Below are 21,456 nucleotides of genomic sequence, written 5' to 3'. Positions count from 1 at the left end.
GGTTCGTGCTGAACACACAATTCTCCTTGTTGCAAGTTAGGTTGAGGCGTGTGGCAGTGTGGAGAAATTTGGAAAGTTTAGCGACATGGTCCTGCTGATCGTGGCCGCAGATGGTGACGTTGTCCAGGTACGGGAAAGTGGCCCGCAGCCCGTACCGGTCAACCATTCGGTCCATCTCCCGTTGGAAGACCGAGACCCCGTTGGTGATGCCGAAGGGAACCCGAAGGAAATGGTACAGGCGGCCGTCTGCTTCAAACGCAGTGTATGGGCGGACCGCTTACGGATGGGGAGCTGGTGGTAGGCAGATTTCAGGTCCACTGTCGAGAAGACCCGGTACTGTGCAATCTGATTTACCATATCAGATATGCGTGGGAGAGGGTACATGTCGAGCTGCGCGTACCGATTGATGGGCTGACTAGTCAATGACAATCCAGTTTTTCTCCCCGGTTTTCACCACTACCACTTGGGCTCTCCAGGGGCTGTTGCTGGCCTCGATGATACCTTCCCGCAGCAGCCGCTGGACCTCAGACCTGATGAAGGTCCTGTTCTGAGCGCTGTACCGTCTGCTTCTGGTGACGACGAGTTTGCAATCTGGGGTGAGGTTTGCAAACAGGGAAGGCGGGTCGACCTTAATGGTCGAAGGGCGCAAACAGTAAGGGGTGGTAGGGACCCGCCAAATTTCAGGGTTAGGCTCTGGAGGTTGCACTGGAAGTCCAGGCCGAGTAGCAAGGCAGCGCAGAGGTTGGGGAGGACGTAGAGCCAGAAGCGGCTGAATTCTATGCCCTGGATGGTGAGGGTGGCGATGCAGTAACCCCGCATCGCCACGGAGTGGGATCCGGAGGCCAGGGAGATTCTTTGGTTAGCGGGGTGTACCGCAAGGGAGCAGCGCCTTACCGTATCGGGGTGGATGAAGCTCTCAGTGCTCCCCGAGTCAAGAAGGCAGGATATCTCGTGCCCGTCGACCTTCACCTTTGTCGAAGCGGTCGCGAGGTTGTGCGGTCGAGACTGATCGATCGTGACCGAGGCGAGACGCGGCTGGTCATCGGCGGTTGCAGAAGATGAGCAGCCCGATGAGGTGCCCGACGGGCAGGGGTCCTGAGGCGGGTAAGATGGCGGTGCCCACAGGCCGAACGTGTCCTGGGGCAGGCAAGATGGCGGTGCCCATTGGTTCTGAGGCAAGCAAGATGGCGGCGCCCACGGGCCGCATGTGTTGTGAGTGGAGCAAGATTGCGACACCCACGGGCCGCATGTGGTCTGAGGAGAGGAAGATGGTGGCGCCCACTGGCCACATGTGGGTGGTGCTGGGACAATAGCGGCGATTGAGCGGGCCTGGCACACTGCGGCAAAATGTCCCATCCTGCCACAGGCCTTGCAGAGCGCGCTCCGCGCTGGGCAGTGCTGCCGGGGCTGTTTTGTCTGTCTGCAGAAGTAGCTCTTGGGTCCCGCGGGGTTGGTTGGCTGCCGCGCGGCACAGGCGTGGGGTTGGCTGAGGGCGGTCGCTGGTGGGGTTCACGATGGGGTGGCTGCTGGCGGTGTCCACGATGCACGGGGGGGGGTGGGCCGTGCGGTCGGGAGCATAAGCCTGTACGTTGCGTGAGGTGACTGTGAGCGAGAGCGCTAGTTTCTTGGTCGCCGCAACGTCACGCGTGGACCCTTCTCAGAGGCGCTGGCGGCTGTAGTCAGACCCTATGCCCGTAACGAACGCGTCTCTCATTAGCAGGTTCGAATGTTCAGTGGCTGAAACGGCCTGGCAGTCACAGTCTCTCACCAGGGCGAGCAGGGCGAGCAGGGCATGCCAGAAATCTTCCACAGACTCACCGGGAAGTTGGTGCCGCGGGAATAGGAGGTGCCTGGCGTAGATCTTGTTGGTCTGCTGAGCCTAATTCTCCTTCAGTAGCACCATGGCCTCTGTGTAGGTAGGCGCGTCCTGGACGAGGGGAAAAACGTTGAAGCTCAGCCGCGTGTACAGAATCTGAAGCTTCTGTGCTTCTGAGATTGGGCCTGGCGCAGACCCAATGTATGCTTCAAAGCAAGCTAGCCAATGTTGGAAGTCCTTTTTGGCATTGTCTGCTTGAGGATGCAGCTGCAAGCGATCTGGCTTGATGCGGAGATCCATCTCTGAAAAATCTCTGTAATAAATTGATGCACTATCAATTACGACGAGACGAGGGTAAAATGTAATCGAGGATTTATTACACAGAAATGTGTGGCCTCCTACAGCAGCTTACGAAATGGCTGCTGTTCGGAGAGCACACACATCTATACTCCACCTCCTGGGCGGAGCCAGCAGGCAGGGATCAACCCCCGTACCTGTAGTACAGGGGCCTTACCGTAATACCCATATATACAATATAATACAACAGTGGTGACTACCACACCCACTTCTATCATTTAAGTTATCAAGCAGCAGTAAGACTGAGTGCTGCCTGCATTGAAAAGATTGGGAAGAGGGAAGGCTAATTGCACATCGTAACGCCGGGTCCACTTCCCCAAATGTCAAATATTTCCTCCATCTCTCAATTTGCTGGAATATGCTGTGTCCCAGAATATTATTGATCTTTAGGAAATGCTACGCAGGGTTGTCAAGCTCTGCTTTGAGGAATCTCAGCCGTAGCTTGAGCCACCTCATTTAAATGGTCCAGGAGGTATTGGCTGACTACAGATATTGGAAGCAGTTGCCACCCTGTTTCTACCTCAAATCAGGATGGCAGCGAGGCCAAAGTGGCGAGTGACATCGGAGGGCTGATTTTCCAGATGATCAGATTTTCATGCAAACCATGATCTGGGCAGCTGGTCCTCTCGGTGGGAGCAGGTTAGTGCTTCAATACTAAATGCAAATCGGGGTCAGATAATATAGTTGCCATTCCCAGCAGCAGTTTTCCCTCGGAACTGCATGGCTCCAGATCCTGGCTACGGACCGTCGACAAAGGCAGCGATAGTCATGGGCATAAATCCCATAATGGCCACTAAACCTTGTGTGAGGTCAAAAGTAGGATTTGTGCCGGCGAGATTTCGGCTCGGGATCAACCCCGATGATGGAATCAGGTTCTCACCCAGGAAGGGCATGAGCCTTGCTAACCTTGTAATGTTATGAGTGAGTTATGAGTGGGCTTGGTGCCACTACCTCCGCCCTCAATGTATCTTCCTATTCAGGCCGGTGTGACGTTAGAAATGAAAACTAATCGTGATGGCACGCCCGGGGACAGAGGTAAGCATAGCCCACGGTGCTGAGCGACATGCCTGGGAAATGCCAGGGCACTGTCCCCAGGCACCCTGACATTACCACCGTGCCGCCTCTACCATCACTATTCTTAGCTGCTGACTGCAACGTGCTTGTAAAAGTGTACATTGCCACGGCAACTCACTCTGCTTGGGGTCTTGTTGATGCAGTTGGGTGGGCGGCTGGTGTGGATTAGATTGGAGCTGACAGCATGGGGTTTGACCCCTGGTCCGGTTGGGGTGGTTTTCGGGACCTCCCTCCTTACCCTAACAGTGGCGGAGGTTGTGACGTTGTGGATCAGACGTGTCTTCAGGCAGAGGATTGAAGAAGAAGAAACTTTAGGTTGCGATTTAACGGGGAAAAAACAGAGTTCCCATCTTGGGCATGTTTAGCGGGGTGTTTCTTGGTGCCAAGAATGACCCTGCAACTAAATGGGACTTTTTGTGGGGGGCCTCGGCGAGGCTGTATTCACGTTCATTTCCCACACCAATGAGCTCATTTTTAAATGCCACCACCAATTGGCCTCTGGAACCAACCAGCACCCCAACCTACCCATTAGGGGGTCCTCATCCCCCCCCCTCACCGCACCTCATGAGCAGGCACCCCCAGGCCTGATCGCTGGCACGGACAACCTGGCATCAGGGCACCTTGGCACTGCCAGCCTGGCACCATTGCAGTGCTACCTGGACACGCTGGCTGTACCAAGGTGGCATTGCCAGGGTGACACTGCCAGGGTGCCCGTGTCAATGTGGCCATGCCAAGGTGCCAGACCAGCAGTGACAAGTCACTCGGTTGGCATCAGGGGTGCCAGGATACCTCCCTACCCAGAGCCCGGCCACCCAGGTGCCTCCGATCGCCACATTTATAGAAAGCAGTGCGAAATGGCTCAACGGCGAGGTTTCCCGGGTGTGGGGGTTCAATCCAAGCCTTGGGATCCTCCGATGCAGACATATTTAAGTGAAGTTAATTGCTCACTTAAATATGCAAATCTGGATTCCGCCAGTGAGGGCGAGATCCAGATTGTGATGTCTCGCGAGATCCAACGACCTGAGTGTTGTAGATCTCGCAAGAGGCCTCTCGTGAGATTTAACGGCCCTTGCCGCGTCACCAAGTCAGGTGCGATGGGGCCGTACGATCGTGGCCTTAGACTATGAACACCAAAATTAAATCTCCCCTTGGTCATCTCTGCTTTAAGGAGGGTCACGTCCCTAAACCTCTCCAACCCCATTCCTCTCCCAGGCCCTGAACGATCCCAGACAGCACAAACCTATGGTTCCTGCAGTGACATAGAGTCCAGTTTAAAATGCTGTGTAAACTGATGCCAAATTCTCAAAGTGGCTATAACCACCAGGCTCACAGAGAATCTAGCAGGGGAAACCAGGAGTGGTGCAGTAACCAAGGTCTTTGGACTCGACACTGTGCACAAAGCCTTCTCCCACCCCTGATAAAGTCCAGATCCCTGAGCCACCCCTGCACCTTATCCATATTTGCCGCCCAGTTGTAACAGAACAGATTGGGTAGTGCAACCCGCTCCCTTTGCAAAAACGTCCTACAAACCCGAAGAGTCTGATCATCCCAAACACAAGTAGATTTCAATTCATAGATCCTGCGAAAAAAATCTAGGAGAATAGTCACCTTCACTGTCTGTACCCTTCTCGTTCAGATCAGAAGGCAGGCATCCCAACTTTTCAAATCGGCCTTTACCCCCTCCACCAGACGATTCCTAGATACCGGAAGCTAGTCCTGGCCAGACGAAACGGCAGCCTCCCCAGATCAGCTCCCCTCCCCGGGGGGGTTCACCAGAATATATTCACTCTTGCTCAGATTCAGCTTGTACCCCCGAAAAGGAGCCAAACTTCCTGAGCAACTCCATTACCTCCCCCTCGTGACTTTGTGATATAGAGTAAAAAAATTATCCACATATAAGAACGCCCTCTGCTCCCTCCCCCACGCTCTATTCCCCTCCACCCGGTTTACAACCTCAATGCAATGACCAGCGCCTCGATTGCTAAGGCAAACAATAGCGGAGACAACAGCCTTGTACCCCTGTTCAGTTGAAAATAACCTGAACTCAGGGTGTTAATTAGCATGCTCGCTAATATTGGCTGACAAATGTCAGCACTGAACAAATCCAGTCTGCTCCTCCGAAATCACCCCACACAGGCAGGGCTCCAAACGCATTGCCAACACCTTCGTCAACAACTTGTCCTTTTTCAGGATAAAAGGAAATCGATACCTGCGCCAATGTGGCCGGCAACAGCCCCCTGGACACGGAATCATTAAACATATCCAGCAGAAGTGGGGCCGATTGACCAGCAAACTGTTTGTAAAATCCAATGGAGAACCCGTCTGGACCTGGTGCTTTGCCCGTCTGCATTAACTGAATACAGTTCATGATCTCCTCCAGCCCTATCAGTGTCTCTAACTCCTGCCTACTCTCCTGCTCCACCTCGGGCAAGGTCAACCCATCCAAAAACTGCATTATTGATGAATCCTCCTCCGGGGGCTCTGTCTTATACGGTAGAAGGTCTCTGATACCTCAATAACCTTCTCTGGGGCTGAAACCATCCTGCCACTCGAGTCCCTGAGCTGCACTATCTCCCAGGAGGCAGCTGGTGAGCCAACAGGCGACTGGCCTTCTCCCCATACTCATAAAAAGTCCCCCTTGAGCCTTGCAGCTATCTCACTGCCTTACCCTTTGACAACAATTTAAAATCCATTTGCAATTTCATTCTGTCCGCCAATAACTCTAGTGTTGGGGAGATCGAGTACTTGCGGTTCACCTCAAGAATGGAGTCCACCAGCCTCTACCGCTCGACCTTCCACGATTTATTCCTATGTGCCTTGTAAGAGATTATCTCCCCTCCCCCCAATAACTGTCTTCATGGCTTCCCAGAGTGTGGAAGGCTGCAATAACAACCAATTTGTGATGTAGAGGCCTGTTCACCTGCTGAAAGGATGTTTGGATCATTGCTAAATTTGTTGGGGTCTTTGTTTTTAGGCGCAATTTTCATGGGGTTTATTCCTTTATGTATTTTCTTCTTTTCTTTCTTTAAAAATTTTTTTTAGAGTACCCAATTCATTTTTTTTCCAATTAAGGGGCAATTTAGCGTGGCCAATCTACCTCGCTTGCACATTTTGGGTTGTGGGGGCGAAACCCACACAAGCACGGGGAGAATGTGCAAACTCCACACGGACAGTGACCCGGAGCCGGGATTGAACCTGGGACCTCACTGCGCCACCATGCTGCCCTTCTTTTCTTTATTCATTCATGGGATCTGAGTGTCGCTGACTGGGCCAGCATTTGTTGCCCATCCCTGCGGGCATTTAAGAGTCAATCACATTGCTGTGGATCTGGAGTCACATGTAGGCCCGACCGGGTAGGGATGGCAGATTTCACAGATTATCATAGAATTTACAGTGCAGAAGGAGGCCATTCGGCCCATCGAGTCTGCACTGGCTCTTGGAAAGAGCACCCTACCCAAGGTCAACACCCCCACCCTATCCCCATAACCCAGTAACCCCACCCAACACTAAGGGCAATTTTGGACACTAAGGGCAATTTATCATGACCAATCCACCTAACCTGCACATCTTTGGACTGTGGGAGGAAAGGGGAGCACCCGGAGGAAACCCACGCACACACGGGGAGGATGTGCAGACTCTGCACAGACAGTGACCCAAGCCGGGATCGAACCTGGGACCCTGGAGCTGTGTAGCAATTGTGCTGTCCACAATGCTACCTTGCTGCCTTTCCTTCCCTAAAGGACATCAGTGAACCAGGTGGGCTTTTACAACAATCGACAATGATTTCCAGGTCGTCATTAGACTTCCAATTCCAGTTTTTTTAATTGAATTCAAATTTCACTATCTGCCTTGAATGGAATCGAACCCAGGACCCCAGAGCATTACCCTGGGGTTCTGGATTACTTGTCCAGTGACAACACCACTATGCCTCTGCCTTACCACTCCAGAATCTGTTTAGACCAGTCTTGGGTTGTGCAACCGCTGATCCATATGGAATGCTGGAGGCTGCTTAAAATAAGCTTCAAAACTTCCTAAATGTTTTTTGTTGAACACAAAGGAGCAGAATTGAAATGATTTGACTACCAACATCCTGGGGGCTATCATTTACCAGAAACTGAATTGGACGAGCCATATAAATACTGTGGCGACAAGATCAGGTCAGAAGCTAGGAATTCTGCTGAAAGTAACTCACCTGCTGACTCTCCCAGTTCTGTCCACAATGTACAAGGCACAAGTCAGGAGCGTGATGGACTAATCGCCACTTGCCTGGATGAGTGCAACTCCAACAACACTCAAGAATCTCAACACCATCCAGGACAAAGCAACCCGCTTGATTAGCACCCCATTTACCACCTTCAACATCCACTTTTGCCATCATCAACATGATTCGCTGCAGTAACTCCCCAAAGCTCCATCAACATCACCTTCCAAACCCAAGACCACTACTATCTAGATGGACAAGGGTAGTAGTGGCTTGGGAACACCACTTCAGGCAAGTTCCCCTCCATGTCTCACACCATCATCACTTGGAACTATATCACCGTTACGTCACTGTCACTGGGGGAGGGGGCGGGGGAGTCAAAATACTGGAACTCCCTCCCTACCTATATAATACATGGACTGCAGCGGTTCAAAGAAGGAAGCTCACCACCATCTTCTGAAGGGCAATTAGGGGTGGGCAATAAATGCTGGCTCAGCCAGTAATGCTCATTTCCCGTAAACAAATAAAGTTCTCAAAGAATCTGTGGGCTGTGACCAGACTGGTCTTAAACCTATGGTTCCATGTCTCCCCACTATCCCCTCTGTACCTGGAGGCCCAGAGACGTGAGCTGCATCAGTGCAGCTGACTGGTGCCTGTGGTTTGCCCGAATTATGACGATGATTATTTGGATCAATCCTGTGCTTCTCAGTTCTGGCATAACTTTGCTGTCCGGCTCCGGAATAGTACCAAGTTTGGAGCTCTTATAAATTTAGGCTGCAACCTCGCATCCAAAAAGCAGGACCTGCAGCCGTGCAGCTCTCCCTCAGTACCTCATTGCAGTAGTGTCATGTATCTGGGAAAACATTCCTGCTGCTTCTGCGTCATGTTATGGGTGCTGGGGTCAGCGCGGGCTTTGAGCAGATCGCCATCCCGATTGTATTGAACAACGCCCTTAACAAACCTCATTGTGTTTTACAAGAATCCAGAGTGTGGGCACCTCCATAATTTTTCTCCTTCCAGCAACAAATAAATATAATGGCAAACCTACACCTTGCGCACATGTTTCTAGCGTGGTACTTGAACCCGTGACCTTTTGGTTCAGAGATCAGAGCCTCCACCATTCACAATAAAATAAGTTTGGAGCCCAGAGAACGGAACGCTGATCCGGAAGAGTTCTAAGAAACTAGAAGGATTATTTGAAGATGAGCCAGAGGGTGGTGAATCTGTGGAACTCTTTGCCGCAGAAGGCTGTGGAGGCCAAATCACTGAGTGTCTTTAAGACATAGATGGATAGATTTTTGATCAATAAGGGGATCGGGGATATGGGGAGAAGGCAGGAGAATAGGGATGAGAAAAATATCAGCCATGATTGAATGGCGGAGCAGACTCAATGGGCCGAGTGGCCTAATTTTGCTCCTATGTCTTATGGTCTTATGGTCTACGAGGATGAATATTTTAGATTGAATGCAATGGGTGATAGTGCCAGTGTAGGTGAACATGGTTCAGTTTATTGGGTGAGTGGGGGATTCATATGAGACAGGGACTTAGCGCAACTGGCTAGACCAGCAATTATTGCCATTCACAATTGTCCTTGAAGTGGTTAATTATATACTGATGTGTTGGGTGCTCTGGGTCCATGGAACACATACAGGCCACCAACACTTAAAATAGTACAACACTATTTTATTAAGCTAGAAACTGTTGAACATACTTTCACTGTGGGTTAACACGATGTTAGATTAAACTAAAGACCTATGCCTGTCCTAACCAGTCTATGCACTCAGCACATGGTGAAGATCTGTGCTGTAAGCTGTAAGCTGTGTCCTTCTGAGAGGCTGCATCCCGAATGAGCGGGAACTCTGATGCCCCCTGACTTTATAGTGAGTGTGCTCTAACTGGTGATTGGCTGCGGTGTTGTGTGTGTTGATTGGTCCCGCTGTGTGTCCATCAGTGTGTGTGTCTGCACCATGATTTACTGGTGTATATTATGACATATACCACTTATATGCAGACAGTGGGCATTATCTGAGGATTCACTTGTGTCCCTATATACACAGGAATAAACTAAACCAGGCTCACTGTGTGAAGATGTGTGCCTCTCTATGTAAAATGTGTAAAGATTAGGATCCAGTGCCATCCTTCAACATGGTCTTCTGGAAAATGACAGTAATGAACCACTTCTTGAACCACAACATTTTCTGTGATATCGGCCCACTTCCAGTGCAGTCAGGGGGCGCGATTCTCCGCTCCCGCGCCGGTTGGGAGATTCGCCTGGGTCGCCAGATTTTCCCGCGATGCTGGTCCGACGCCCTCCTGCGATTCTCCCAAGCGGCGAGAACGGCCCCGTCGAGTTCCGCGCGGCGCAGGCCAGAGAATCGCCCGAGACACCCAAAATGGCGATTCTCCTGTTGCCTGCTATTGTCAGGCCTGGATGGGCCGAGCGGCCAGCCCAAAACGGCAGGTTCCCCTCCCCAGAGTCCACGCCTGGTCGCTGCCGGCGGGAACAGCGCGGGAACGCTGGGGGGGGGGGATCCTGCACCGGGGGGGGGGCCTCAAATGGGGTGTGGCCCGCGATCGGTGCCCACCGATCGCCGGGCCGTCGTCTCTGAAGGAGGACCTCCTTTCTTCCGCAGCCCCGCAAGATCCGTCTGACATCTTCTTGCGGGGCGGACTCGGAGAGGAGGGCAACCACGCATGCGCGGGTGACGCCAGTTATGAGGCGCCAAGGCCTGGCGCGTGTAAATGACGCGGCGCCGCTCCTAAATCGTGTCATAAATTCACAACAGGGGTTGTGGCAGGAGGTGGGTGTGGCAAACATTCAGCATCAGTTTTACAGGTGCGACTGACGTCTTAGATTGAAATTTGAAAAGAAAACTCAATGGCGTTCCCAACTTGGGAATGATGCTCAAAGTTTTCTGGGAATGCAAGGTTGTTTTTCAACAAAAAGTTAGAGGAAAGAAGCAGCGACAGAAAACTTGGATCAGAAGTACTTTGAACCTGCAATGAATCATACTTCAAGGGCCTGTCACACCGAGGTTGTCTCCAGAATCCTGCAGCAAACACGTTACTTCAAAAGCTTCCTACATCCCTTTGTGGTCATTGATCCCACTGAGGGGTTTGACACTATTGGGCCTTCGTTTTCAACAATGTGTTAGGTTCGGGTCTGGCAGCTAGAGGAGCAATAAAGTACAGAAGATGTATCATGGGCCGTGTTGCAGTTGGAAGCACTCTTGCTCCTCAGTCAGAAGTTTGTAAGGTGAAGCCTCACTCCAGCGAGAGAAGCACATGCTGATTCTCCATTGTAAGACCATAAGACAGAGGAGCAGAATTAGGCCATTCAGCCCAACCATGCTCCACCATTCAATCATGGCTGATATGTTTCTTACCCGCATTCTCCTGCCTTCCCCCCATAATCCCCGATCCCCTTATTAACCTCTCTATCTCTGTCTTATCTGCGGCAAAGAGTTCCACAGATCCACCACTCTCTGGCTGAAGAAATTCCTCCTCATCTCAGTTTTACAGGATCGTCCCTTCAGTCAGAGGCTGTGCCCTCGGGTTCCAGTTTTTCCGACAAGTGGAAACATCCTCTCCACGCCCACTCTATCCAGGCCTCTCAGTATTCTGTAAGTTTCAATAAGATCCCCCCCTCATCCTTCTGAACTCCAATGAGTATAGGGCCCAGAGTCCTCAACTGTTCCTCATATGATTGGATTCGTTTTATTGTTGCGGCACTGAGGTACAGTGAGAAGTATTGTTCTGAGTGCAGTCCAGATAGATCATTCCATACATGAAACAAAAATAGGGCATACATAAATACACAATGTAAATACATAGACACAGGCATCGGGTGAAGCATACAGGAGTGCAGTGCTCCTCAGTAGAGAAGATGTGTGAAGAGAAGGTGTGTGAAGCTCTAGTGACAAGCTCTATATGACAAGCTCCATGAGTGCTGAGCAATGGATGCGTTGTCGAAGGTTCGGCCTCTCAGATGAGGTGAGATACAGAAGCTCTGTCTACCATCTTGGGTGGACGTGGAAGATCCCACAACACAATTATGAAGGTGTGTGTGTGGGGGGGGGGGGGGGGGGGGGTGCCTTACAACTGTCTTGGCCAATATTTAAGCCTCGACCAACAATTTATTTCCTGGCTGCCTGTGAGAGTGTGCTGTGTGAAAATGGCCACCACCGTATTATTTACTGGTCGTAATAGTCTCTTTGGGATATCCTGGGGTTGTGAAAGATGCAATATAAATTCAAGCTGTTCTTTCCTTCTTTAGTACTGAAGGGCCTGGTGATGCTTTGAGTTTGAATATGAGCTAATATCTGACCTCGATGCAACAAAGTTCTAAAAAGGTTATCCAGTTGCGTGCAGGACCTCTGCCATTCTCTTGCTGCGTGGATACCTGCATTCAACTGAGCTGCCCTTGGGACGTACCAGGTGTTGAGTACCTGTCATCCAAAGTCCTCGGGGCCAATTGCGTTTTGGATTTCAGATAATTGGATTTCGGATGCTGCGCAGGATTAGGCCTAATTACATTCAGGGCGGCACGGCAGCACAGTGGTTATCACTGTTGCTTCACAGCACCAGGGACCCGGGTTCGATTCTCGGCTTGGGCCACAGTCTGTGCGGAGTCTGCACGTTCTCCTCGTGTCTGCATGAGTTCCCTCCGGGTGCTCCATTTTCCTCCCACAAGTCCCGAAAGACGTGCTTGTTACGTAAATTGGACATTCTGAATTATCCCTCAGTGTATCCGAATAGGCGTCGGAGTGTGGCGACTAGGGGATTTTAACAGGAACTTCATTGTAGTGTTAATGTAAGCCTACTTGTGACACTAATAAAGATTATTATTATTACAACAGCTGAAGCATAGGCTATCCTTAGTCTAAAGTAAATAAAATGCCTATAATAATAATAATAATAATTGCATATTGTCACAAGTAGGCTTCAATGAAGTTACTGTGAAAAGCCCCTAGTCGCCACATTCCGGCGCCTGTTCGGGGAGGCCGGTACGGGAATTGAACCCACGCTGCTGGCATTGTTCGGCATTACAAGCCAGCTATTTAGCCCACTGTGCTGCACTGAGTAATAAATGCAAGGTACTTGTGAAAAGTTCCCACAATAAAGGTCAGCTGCAGTTGGCGAGGTTTGTGTTAGCTCAGGTTGTGTTGACCCGGGTCAGGGACTTGCCTTGCTGAAGATCAATGAGGTTCAAAAATAGGTGCGGTTTTTGGATGTGTTCGGTTTTCAGACTTACGGAGAAAGGACATTCGAGCTGTATAAAATTCCCTGAGCTGTTAGATCAGTTGCTGCTATTGGATGAAGAACTCGCGCACACAAACATGGAGCAACATATCCGGCACGAGCAACTCTAAAGGAGCGGCAGGTCGCTTTAAAGCGAACTGGCGCAAATTTCGAAATGTTGGCTGGGATGCCGGCTTTAAGAAGCTGATTTCCTGCAAATTAGGATGGCACTCGAGCTGTGTACTATATTGGCACATGGACAAACCAACATTAAAGGTAGCCCAGAATCAGCCATGGCGAAGTATAACAACTACGGACAGCAAATCACTCACCTAAAGCTGAAGGAACCATCATTTGGGCAGTAGTTTCTGATGCGTTGCCAATTAACATAAGGTTGCTGATTGCCTGCAGTATTGTACAGGGGGTTGCAGGCACATTTTCGGTTCTGGTACACCCACATTGCTGTCATATATCCCAGAAGTACCACTGGTTTCGGAAAGTGAAACCAAAGCTGCAGCCAGCAGGTCAAAGGTTTCAGATCCTCTGCCAGCTGGTACTCACTGTCAAGTGATCTCCATTATTTTAAACCCGATCAATGAACTCTGGACATTGACAGCCAATTCCTGAAACCCTCCAGCTAAATGTTGATGGTTCCTTATCCAGTCCAAACAAACCATGTAACATATCTTTAGAAGATTCCCTTTCTGCATGTCACCTTATCAAAAAAGGTTATGAGCGCGTGTAACTGGAGCGCATGTCTGCCCATACTATTCATGTTAGGGCAGATGTTGCTGACATGAATTCACTTCTTTGTAATCTGAATATCTGTAATACTGCGAAGGTTGATCACTAGAGTGACAAATGTGTAAAAACAGACAAGATTCACTTCCAAACTTTAAGTTTGGCTCTTATAGCACTCCTTCAGATTGTACTGAATTGACAAAGAGGTTACTGAGCAGTGGAAGCACATATTGTCTTCCATACACTTGTCGGAACATTCCGAAACACTTTTGCAACGTTCCAAATCGCTGTTCTAAGGTTGGAGCTGATTGGCCCAATGTCCTACCTCTTGTTCTCATAGAAACATAGAAAATAGAAGCAGGAGGAGACCATTATGATCATGGTTGATTATCAAGTTCAATACCCTGATCCCGCCTTCCCCCCCATATCCCTTGATCCCTTTAGCCTCCACAGCTATATCTAATTCCTTCTTGAAATTCCTCCTCAGCCTACCTAATTTCTCAACACCACATCACAGCTTGTATTTTGAATATTTTTCTGATCTTTATTGAACTACCAATGCATAAATAATGATGTGCTCAAATGTCTGGAGTGGGGTTTGAACCCACAGCTTTCTGGCTGAAAGGAAGGTTCTTCAATCACCCATGATCGCAGATAGGGATTTTCCAGCCCTTCCCGCTGGCGAGATCCACCGGTCTGTCTGAAGGTGACCCTCCGCGATTGGTTTCCCAGCAACCACCACCCCCCGCACCATAGTCTTTACATTATCTTCTGCTGTAAATTGACTTACAGTTCCAGGAAAATGAAGTACTCCTTGCGTGTTTCAAAGACGTCCACCAGCTGTAATATGTTTGGATGCTTCACCCTGGAAGAGAAAACAAAGCTTTTCAGCGTTGGCTTAAGAAGCAGAGAGGATATTCTCCAAAGACTGAAAGAGGGTAACAAATACCAATAACGATGGCAACTGTAAACCTCTGACAAACCTGGCTGGGTTGTTCACAAGGACATGGTTTCAAAATGTAATTGTGCTAATTATACCCTCTTGATTGAGGAGACACACTTGCCGGCCAGTTGCATGTGTTTAAAGTTCATTGCTGAAAGCTGGAGACTTTGAGGTGATTTTCAAGTACACTCCCACGCCTTTAATGTTCAGACAAATGGCAAGTTCCAACCCTGTCCGAACCAAGCCTGTTTGAAAAATTAACCCCTGTTACATTTAGGAAACCAGCACCTTATAGATCATAGATCATAGAATTTACAGTGCAGAAGGAGGCCATTCGGCCCATCGAGTCTGCACCGGCTCTTGGAAAGAGTACCCTACCCAAGTCCACACCTCCACCCTATCCCAGTAACCCCACCAGACACAAAGGACAATTTTGAACACTAAGAGCAATTTAGCATGGCAAATCCACCTAACCTGCGCATCTTTGGACTGTGGGAGGAAACCGGAGCACCCGGAGGAAACCCACGCACACACGGGGAGAACGTGCAGACTCCGCGCAGACAGTGACCCAAGCTGAGAATCGAATCTGGGACCCTGGAGCTGTGAAGCAATTGTGTTAACCACAATGCTACCGTGCTGCCCTTTTTGTTTTACTGCAGGGCACCCTTCCCTGACTGCCTCACTGCGATGCTGACTGCAGGACACTCTTCCCAGACTGCCTCACTGCGATGCTGACTGCAGGACACTCTTCCCAGACCTCTTGGCTGCTTGATCTTTTGAGCCCTATGAACCCAATATAAACCACCTCGCTCCAGTTTTGGTGAAGCAGAAGTTCATTGATTGTGTTAATGTGGACTTTATTTTACTCCTTTCGCAGGATGTGTGTGTCAGTGGCTAGATCAGCCTTTATTGCCCCTCCCTAATTTCCCCTGGAGATGGTGGTGGTGAGCTGACTCCTTGAACCGCTGCAGTCCCTGTGGTGTAGGTACACCCACAGTGCTGTTAGAGAGGGAGTTCCAGGATTTAGACCCAGCGACAGAGAAGGAACAGCGATATTGTTGCCAGTCAGGACATGAAAGTATCTGTGATCGAGGACCTGCATTTCAATTTGATTTTCAATAAGCACACCATTGGATAGAGGTGGAGCAAGTGTAGCACCAGACAATGGTGTGGCAGGACGTGGCACCAATTTGTGCTTCCCTTTGCTTTTATTGTGAAAATGTGGAGATTTGGGGTCAAATTTACTTTTAGGAAAAATCACCGGCTACAACCCTGAGTTCCAGTGGGCACAAATTATGCTTCCAATCTATTGTAGTTTCACTATTTAGATCTCCTGTATCCGCCTGTGGCATCACCTACCATTTCCTAGAACCACTTTGTTCTCCTGAATATCGTCAGAGCTGCTAGGCTTATTACTGACACATTAAATTATTTCTAATGTTTGGTTTTTATTTCTTGATGCCATTGACCAGGCCAGCATTTATTACCCATCCTTAATTGCCCCTTGAGAAGGTGGTGGTGAGCCACCTTTCTGAACCGCTGCAGTCCCTGTGGTGTAAGTACATCCGTGGTGTTTTAAAGAACGGAATTTCTGGAGTTTGACCCAGCGGCAGCAAAGGAATAGGGATATTGTTCCTATGGGTAGTGGCTTAGAGGGGGCTTTCAGGTGATAGTGTACCCATCTAGGTGGTGTAGATGGGGGCGGGGGAGTGAAACATACAAATTAGAAGCAGGAGTAGGCTATTTGCCCCCTCCAGCCCACCCCGCCATTTGATAAGGTCATTGCTGATCTGTTTATGGCCTCAACACTGCCAGGGTGCCCAGTTGGCACTGCCAGGGTGCCCAGTTGGCACTGCCAGGGTGCCAGAGCCAAGAACCCCAGGTGGCATCTTACCCATGCTGGGGATCGGGCCCTGCCCATATGAGGCGGGGGTGAGCGGGGCTCGTGGACCTCCTAATCAATAAGTTGGGCCGTTGTCGGGGTCCCTTTGGGAGGTCAAGAGATCGGGATAGATCTCTTCCTGCACTGGCCGGCTGAGCTCCTCAGTGCAGGAAATGAAAGTAAGTGTGGTCTTGGTGGGAGGGGGGAGTGGGGATGGGCTGTGGTTTGGGGTGGAGGGTGAGGTGTTGGGTTGTAATGATATGCATAAGCAAGTGTATATGTGAATAAGTATAGCCTCCCACCAGTAGGTGTCAGGCAAGTAATAGCACGTGACACTGTATCCTGGAGGTAGTCTGGAGGAGAATGCATCGTGGTCAGTCGTGTTTGCGTTAGTTCCAGTTTAATAGCATTAGTTTCCTACTCACGTTTATTATAGTATAAATAAATTGACTGGACTTGAATTAGATGCCCTTCAGTAATTGTCTCTGTACAAGAGCATAACGGGGGGGGGGGGGGGGGGAGGTTTAGGGAGGGAGCGCTGCCTAAGCCAGGAGGTTGAACTTAAATAAACTGCAGGGCTTTTTTCCCCTTGTAATTTCTTTTGTAGGTTTAGCATCAGAGTCTGAGTCTGACCTTTGAAAATCCTCATCTTTCAGAGTCTTACATTGTCTGGAGACTGTTTTTGACAACCAATGCAGGCTTCATTTCAGGTGTTTTTAGTTGGAAATTAATTTTATTAAATACTTAACATTTCATACAAAAGAATATAAAAGACATGAACCATAACCAACATTCTTTAACAAGATTCCATCAACAAACACTTTTTACAAAGACTCTCACCTCCAAACCCCCCCCCCCACCCCCGAGCTAAAAGGGCGGGAAAAGTTAGAGCAGTTTCAGTTTCAGGCTGAATCAGCGTAGAGACGAGCGCACCCGGGCACAATCAGCACGGAGAGGAGGGCACTCGGGCAGAATCAGCGCGGTGCAGTGCGTACTCGGCCATTCAAAAGGGTGAGAGCAGCTTACTATAGAATCGCTACAGTGCAGAAGGAGGTCATTCGGCCTATCGAGTCTGCACCGACCCTCGGAAAGCCTACATATGGCCACACCTCCACCCTACCCCCGTAACACCACCTGTCCTTTTTGGACACTAAAGGGCAATTTAGCATGGCCAATCCACTTAACGTGCACACTTTTGGATTGTGGGAGGAAACCGGAGCTCCCGGAGGAAACCCACGCAGACACGCGGAGACTGCTGGCAGAATAGGACGGGAATGTTATATTTGCCAGGCAGCTGACAGCGTGAGGATTGCACGTTTCCCCTTGCCTGCACTGTTGTAAAAGCAGCTTCAGATCCTTGTCAGAAGTCTTCATTCCCTGTAACCGAGGTGGAGAGCAAGTTGATTACTCGAAGGTTCTGCTCTTACGTGAAGAACATCAAAACTGTTAAGCCTAAAGTATCAGGTCAGTGAGGATAGACTGTCAGCTGGTTGGTAGCAAATTGGAGATAGAGGGAAGTCTCTGAGAACGAAACATTGCATTTATATAGGAACATAGAAGATAGGAGTTGGAGGAGGCCATTTGGCCCCTCCAGCCTACTTCCCCGTTTGACTAGATTGATCTTTTACCTCTGCACCATTTTCCTCTGCACCATTTTCTTGGGTTAACCCCATATCCCTTGATATCTTTGATGTCTAGAACCAACCAGGGTAAACATTTGGTGCCGTTAACATCCAGGATAAAGCTTCACAGGAGCGTTATGAAGCAAGATTTGACACCATGCCACATAAGGATATATTAGGGTTGCTAATACAAAACTTGGTCAAAGGTTTAGGACACGATCCAATGGGCAAGCCGTGCTGGAAAAGCAGCTCGCGCGACACAGTGTGGCCAATAATAACCGGAGACCCCGCTCCAGGGATCTACCCATCTCGCAACACTTCACGAGATCCAACGCAATCACGCGAGACATTGCAATGTAAATCCCGCCCATTGTGAGTGGGATCACTTTTTGGCAAATTTGCATTTTGGAACGAGTCAGTAAGTCTCACTCTAAAGAGCAGATTCCTGAGGTACCTGAGGCCTTGGGACTCATCCCCTCCGCCTCGAAGACCTCGGGTGTTTGCTGTTCAGCGCTGGTCACCGCAAATGGGGACCAGGCGGAAAGGCATTCATGGGGGTCTCCCAGGGGATCAGAGGCCCCCAGCCTCTGTGAGGGTGATGCCCTGGCACTGCTGGTGCCACCTGGGTGCCAGCCTGGCACTGCCAAGGTCCCCAGGTGCTATTGCCAGCTGGCATGGGCACTGCCAGGGAGGAAATTCCAGAGTTTAGGGCAGCTGAAGACACAGCAATCATTGGTGGAGCAATTCAATAAGAGATGCACAAGAGGCCAGGATTAGAGAAGCACAGATATTGTGGAGGGTTGTGAGATTGGCGATTACAGGAGGAGGGGTTTCGAGCAGAGAACACAACACAGACAGCTCTGCCGACATGTCTTCAAGCTTTATACCCACATTTATGTGGGTATAAATGAACCCACAATGTGTTTATCCAATCCCTTATGAATGATTGGTGCCGTTATATCATTATAAAAACTTGCCAGGTGAGGCCACAGACAGATGAGAAATTTGAAATTGAAGAGTTGTTTAACCCAGAGTGTTTATAGGCCAGCAAGCATATGGGTCATAGGTTAACGAAACTGCGTTAGGACATGTGAAACAGAGGTTTGGATCATGTCGAGCTTACAGAGGGTAGAATATTTAACAAGGGGTCTTGACCTTAAAGTAAGAGCCAGGCTATTCAGGAGGTAATATTTCTTCATTCAAAGGCAAGTTTTGTCACTCTTGATAATTCAAATCAAGTATGGGCGGCACGGTAGCACAGTGGTTATCACTATTGCTTCACAGCGCCAGGGACCTGGGTTTGATTCCCGGCTTGGGTCACTGTCTGTGCGGAGTTTGCACGTTCTCCCCGTGTCTGCGCGGGTTTCCTCCGAGTGGTCCGGTTTCCTCCCACAGGTCCTGAAAGACGTGCTGTCAGGTAATTTGGACATTCTGAATTCTCCCTCTGTGTACCCGAACAGGCGCTTGAATGTGGCGACTAGGAGTTTTCACAGTAACTTCATCGCAGTGTTAATGTAAGCCTACTTGTGGCAATAAAGATTATTATTATTAAATCTGAAATCAATAATTACTACTTGATCTGAATAACTTGTGAGGCCATTTCAGAGGGAAGGTAAGAATCTGGAACTATACGTAGACCAGACCGAGTAAAGATGGCAGATTTCCTTCCCGAAAGGAATTTAGTGAATTAAATGGGCTTCTATGACGATGGTTTCTTTGTCACCATTACTAAGATGAGTCTCCAATTCCAGAATTTATTAACTGAATTTAAATTCCACCTGTTGTTGTGGTGGGATTTGAACCCATGTCCCTGGAACATTAGACTTGGCCTCTAGGGTCACTACTCCAATGCCATCCCTGCTGCTCCACCGGGGGAATAAGGGCACAGGGTCAAGGTGGGTAAATGGAGGTAGGGGATCGATCAGCCATGATTGCACTGAATGATGAAAGAAGCTAAATGACCCTGTCTTGTTTGTACATTACCATGCAACTTAACTATTAGGATTTATTCCCCGCTGGGTCACTGTCTGTGTGGAGTCTGCACGTTCTCCCCGTGTCTGTGTGGGTTTTCTCCGGGTGCTCCGGTTTCCGCCCACAGTCCAAAAGACGTGCAGGTTAGGTGGATTGGCCGTGCTAAATTGCCCTTAGTGACCAAAAAAGGTGAGGAGGGGTTATTGGGTTATGGGGATAGGGTGGAAGTGAGGGCTTAAGTGGGTCGGTGCAGACTCGATGGGCCAAATGACCTCCTTCTGCACTGTTATGTTCTATGTACTCTCTCAAAACAGCATGTAATTAGGACCAAAAACAGCAAGATAAATGCAACTGTTTACTTTTGTCAATGGCTGGTCAGGTTGCAATGCATAAATCTGTAAACTATCTATATGCCAAAAGTACAGAAACAGCACCACCCAAATACATTCACAGACAAATCTGAAAGGTCACTTCACGATGGACTTCAACAAAAAACTATTCCACAAGTTAGTTGAATCATAGTACCATAGAATCCCCACAGTGCATAAAGAGGCCATTCGCCCCATCGAGTCTACTCCGACCCTCTGAAAGAGCACCTTACCTAGGCCCAAACCCCACACTATCCCCATAACTCTACCTAGGGCTAATTTAGCATGGCCAATCCACCTAACCTGCACATCTGAACTGTGGGAGGAAACCGGAGCACTCAGAGGGAACCCATGCAGACACGGGGAGAACGTGCAAACTCCACACTGGCAGTCACTTTCTGTTTAATGTGAAGAAACATTTCCTACACTTCAGAGAACTACCAAAACGTCACAGAATACTGATTCTGTTTTTTTTTTGCAAAACCACACATTATTTACATATTCATTAAAAATTAAAAATTCCCTCTGAGCCCTGCTTTGCAGACATGACCAACAATCTTAGAGAGAGAGCTGCAAAGTGAAGATAAGGAGAGGCCTGGTTATTCAGGGATTATGGACTGCTCAGTAATTGGGGATAGTCAAGACTGAGATTGCACTGCTTAATTCCTCTTTTACTACCAAGTGGAAACCATTGTGATGGGAGGTTTATGTTTCAGGTTGGCCCCCAGCTCATTAAACTCTTTGGAGCTGAGTAACAGGGAAGGACGACGAGGCAGATTGGTGCACCAAAGTACTGTGTGGATGGGGCACATGTAAATCTACACACAAACACAGCACAAACAAGACAATTCAGTTTGCCCCAAATAATTTTCTTTCTGGAGACTGAATTTACATTAAGAGATTCCAAAAAACAACTTGCAGTCTGCAATTCCATTGTATAAATCGAAATCCATCTGCTCTCATAAACAGCATTTTAAAACTCAAAACCTGGATTGAGGAGAGAGGCGAATGGTTAGGGCATTATGGATTTTGGTTTTATTATGCCATTAACTGCTGCAGAAAATACTTTATTCCGGTGTGCTAATAACTCATGTAAAGTCCTCAAGTTATTCATAGAGCTGAAATCATTTAAACTGTCCTTTTTTATAACTAAAGCAGTGGTAGAGTCTTTGAGGAATCGCAAACACATTTTTTATAGGCACCCTAATCTAAGATGAAACATTTGAACAATTGTTCGCAA

At 49.0% G+C, this 21,456-nt stretch overlaps 1 protein-coding gene across 6 annotated transcripts in view; it reads right to left on the bottom strand.

Moving 5' to 3' along the window:
• Positions 1–21,456, bottom strand: part of camkva (CaM kinase-like vesicle-associated a) — a 175,461-nt gene that overhangs the window by 70,533 nt on the left and 83,472 nt on the right. For all 6 annotated transcript variants that reach the window (XM_072472924.1, XM_072472928.1, XM_072472925.1 and 3 more), the window contains exon 4: positions 14,221–14,295. In XM_072472924.1, coding sequence (XP_072329025.1) covers positions 14,221–14,295 — 75 coding nt within the window. The remainder of the gene's footprint in view (positions 1–14,220; positions 14,296–21,456) is intronic.

This window comes from Scyliorhinus torazame, chromosome 13 (assembly GCF_047496885.1).
Source record: "Scyliorhinus torazame isolate Kashiwa2021f chromosome 13, sScyTor2.1, whole genome shotgun sequence".
NCBI classification, from domain to species: Eukaryota; Metazoa; Chordata; class Chondrichthyes; order Carcharhiniformes; family Scyliorhinidae; genus Scyliorhinus; species Scyliorhinus torazame.
This window is presented reverse-complemented; position numbering and strand designations above follow the sequence as displayed.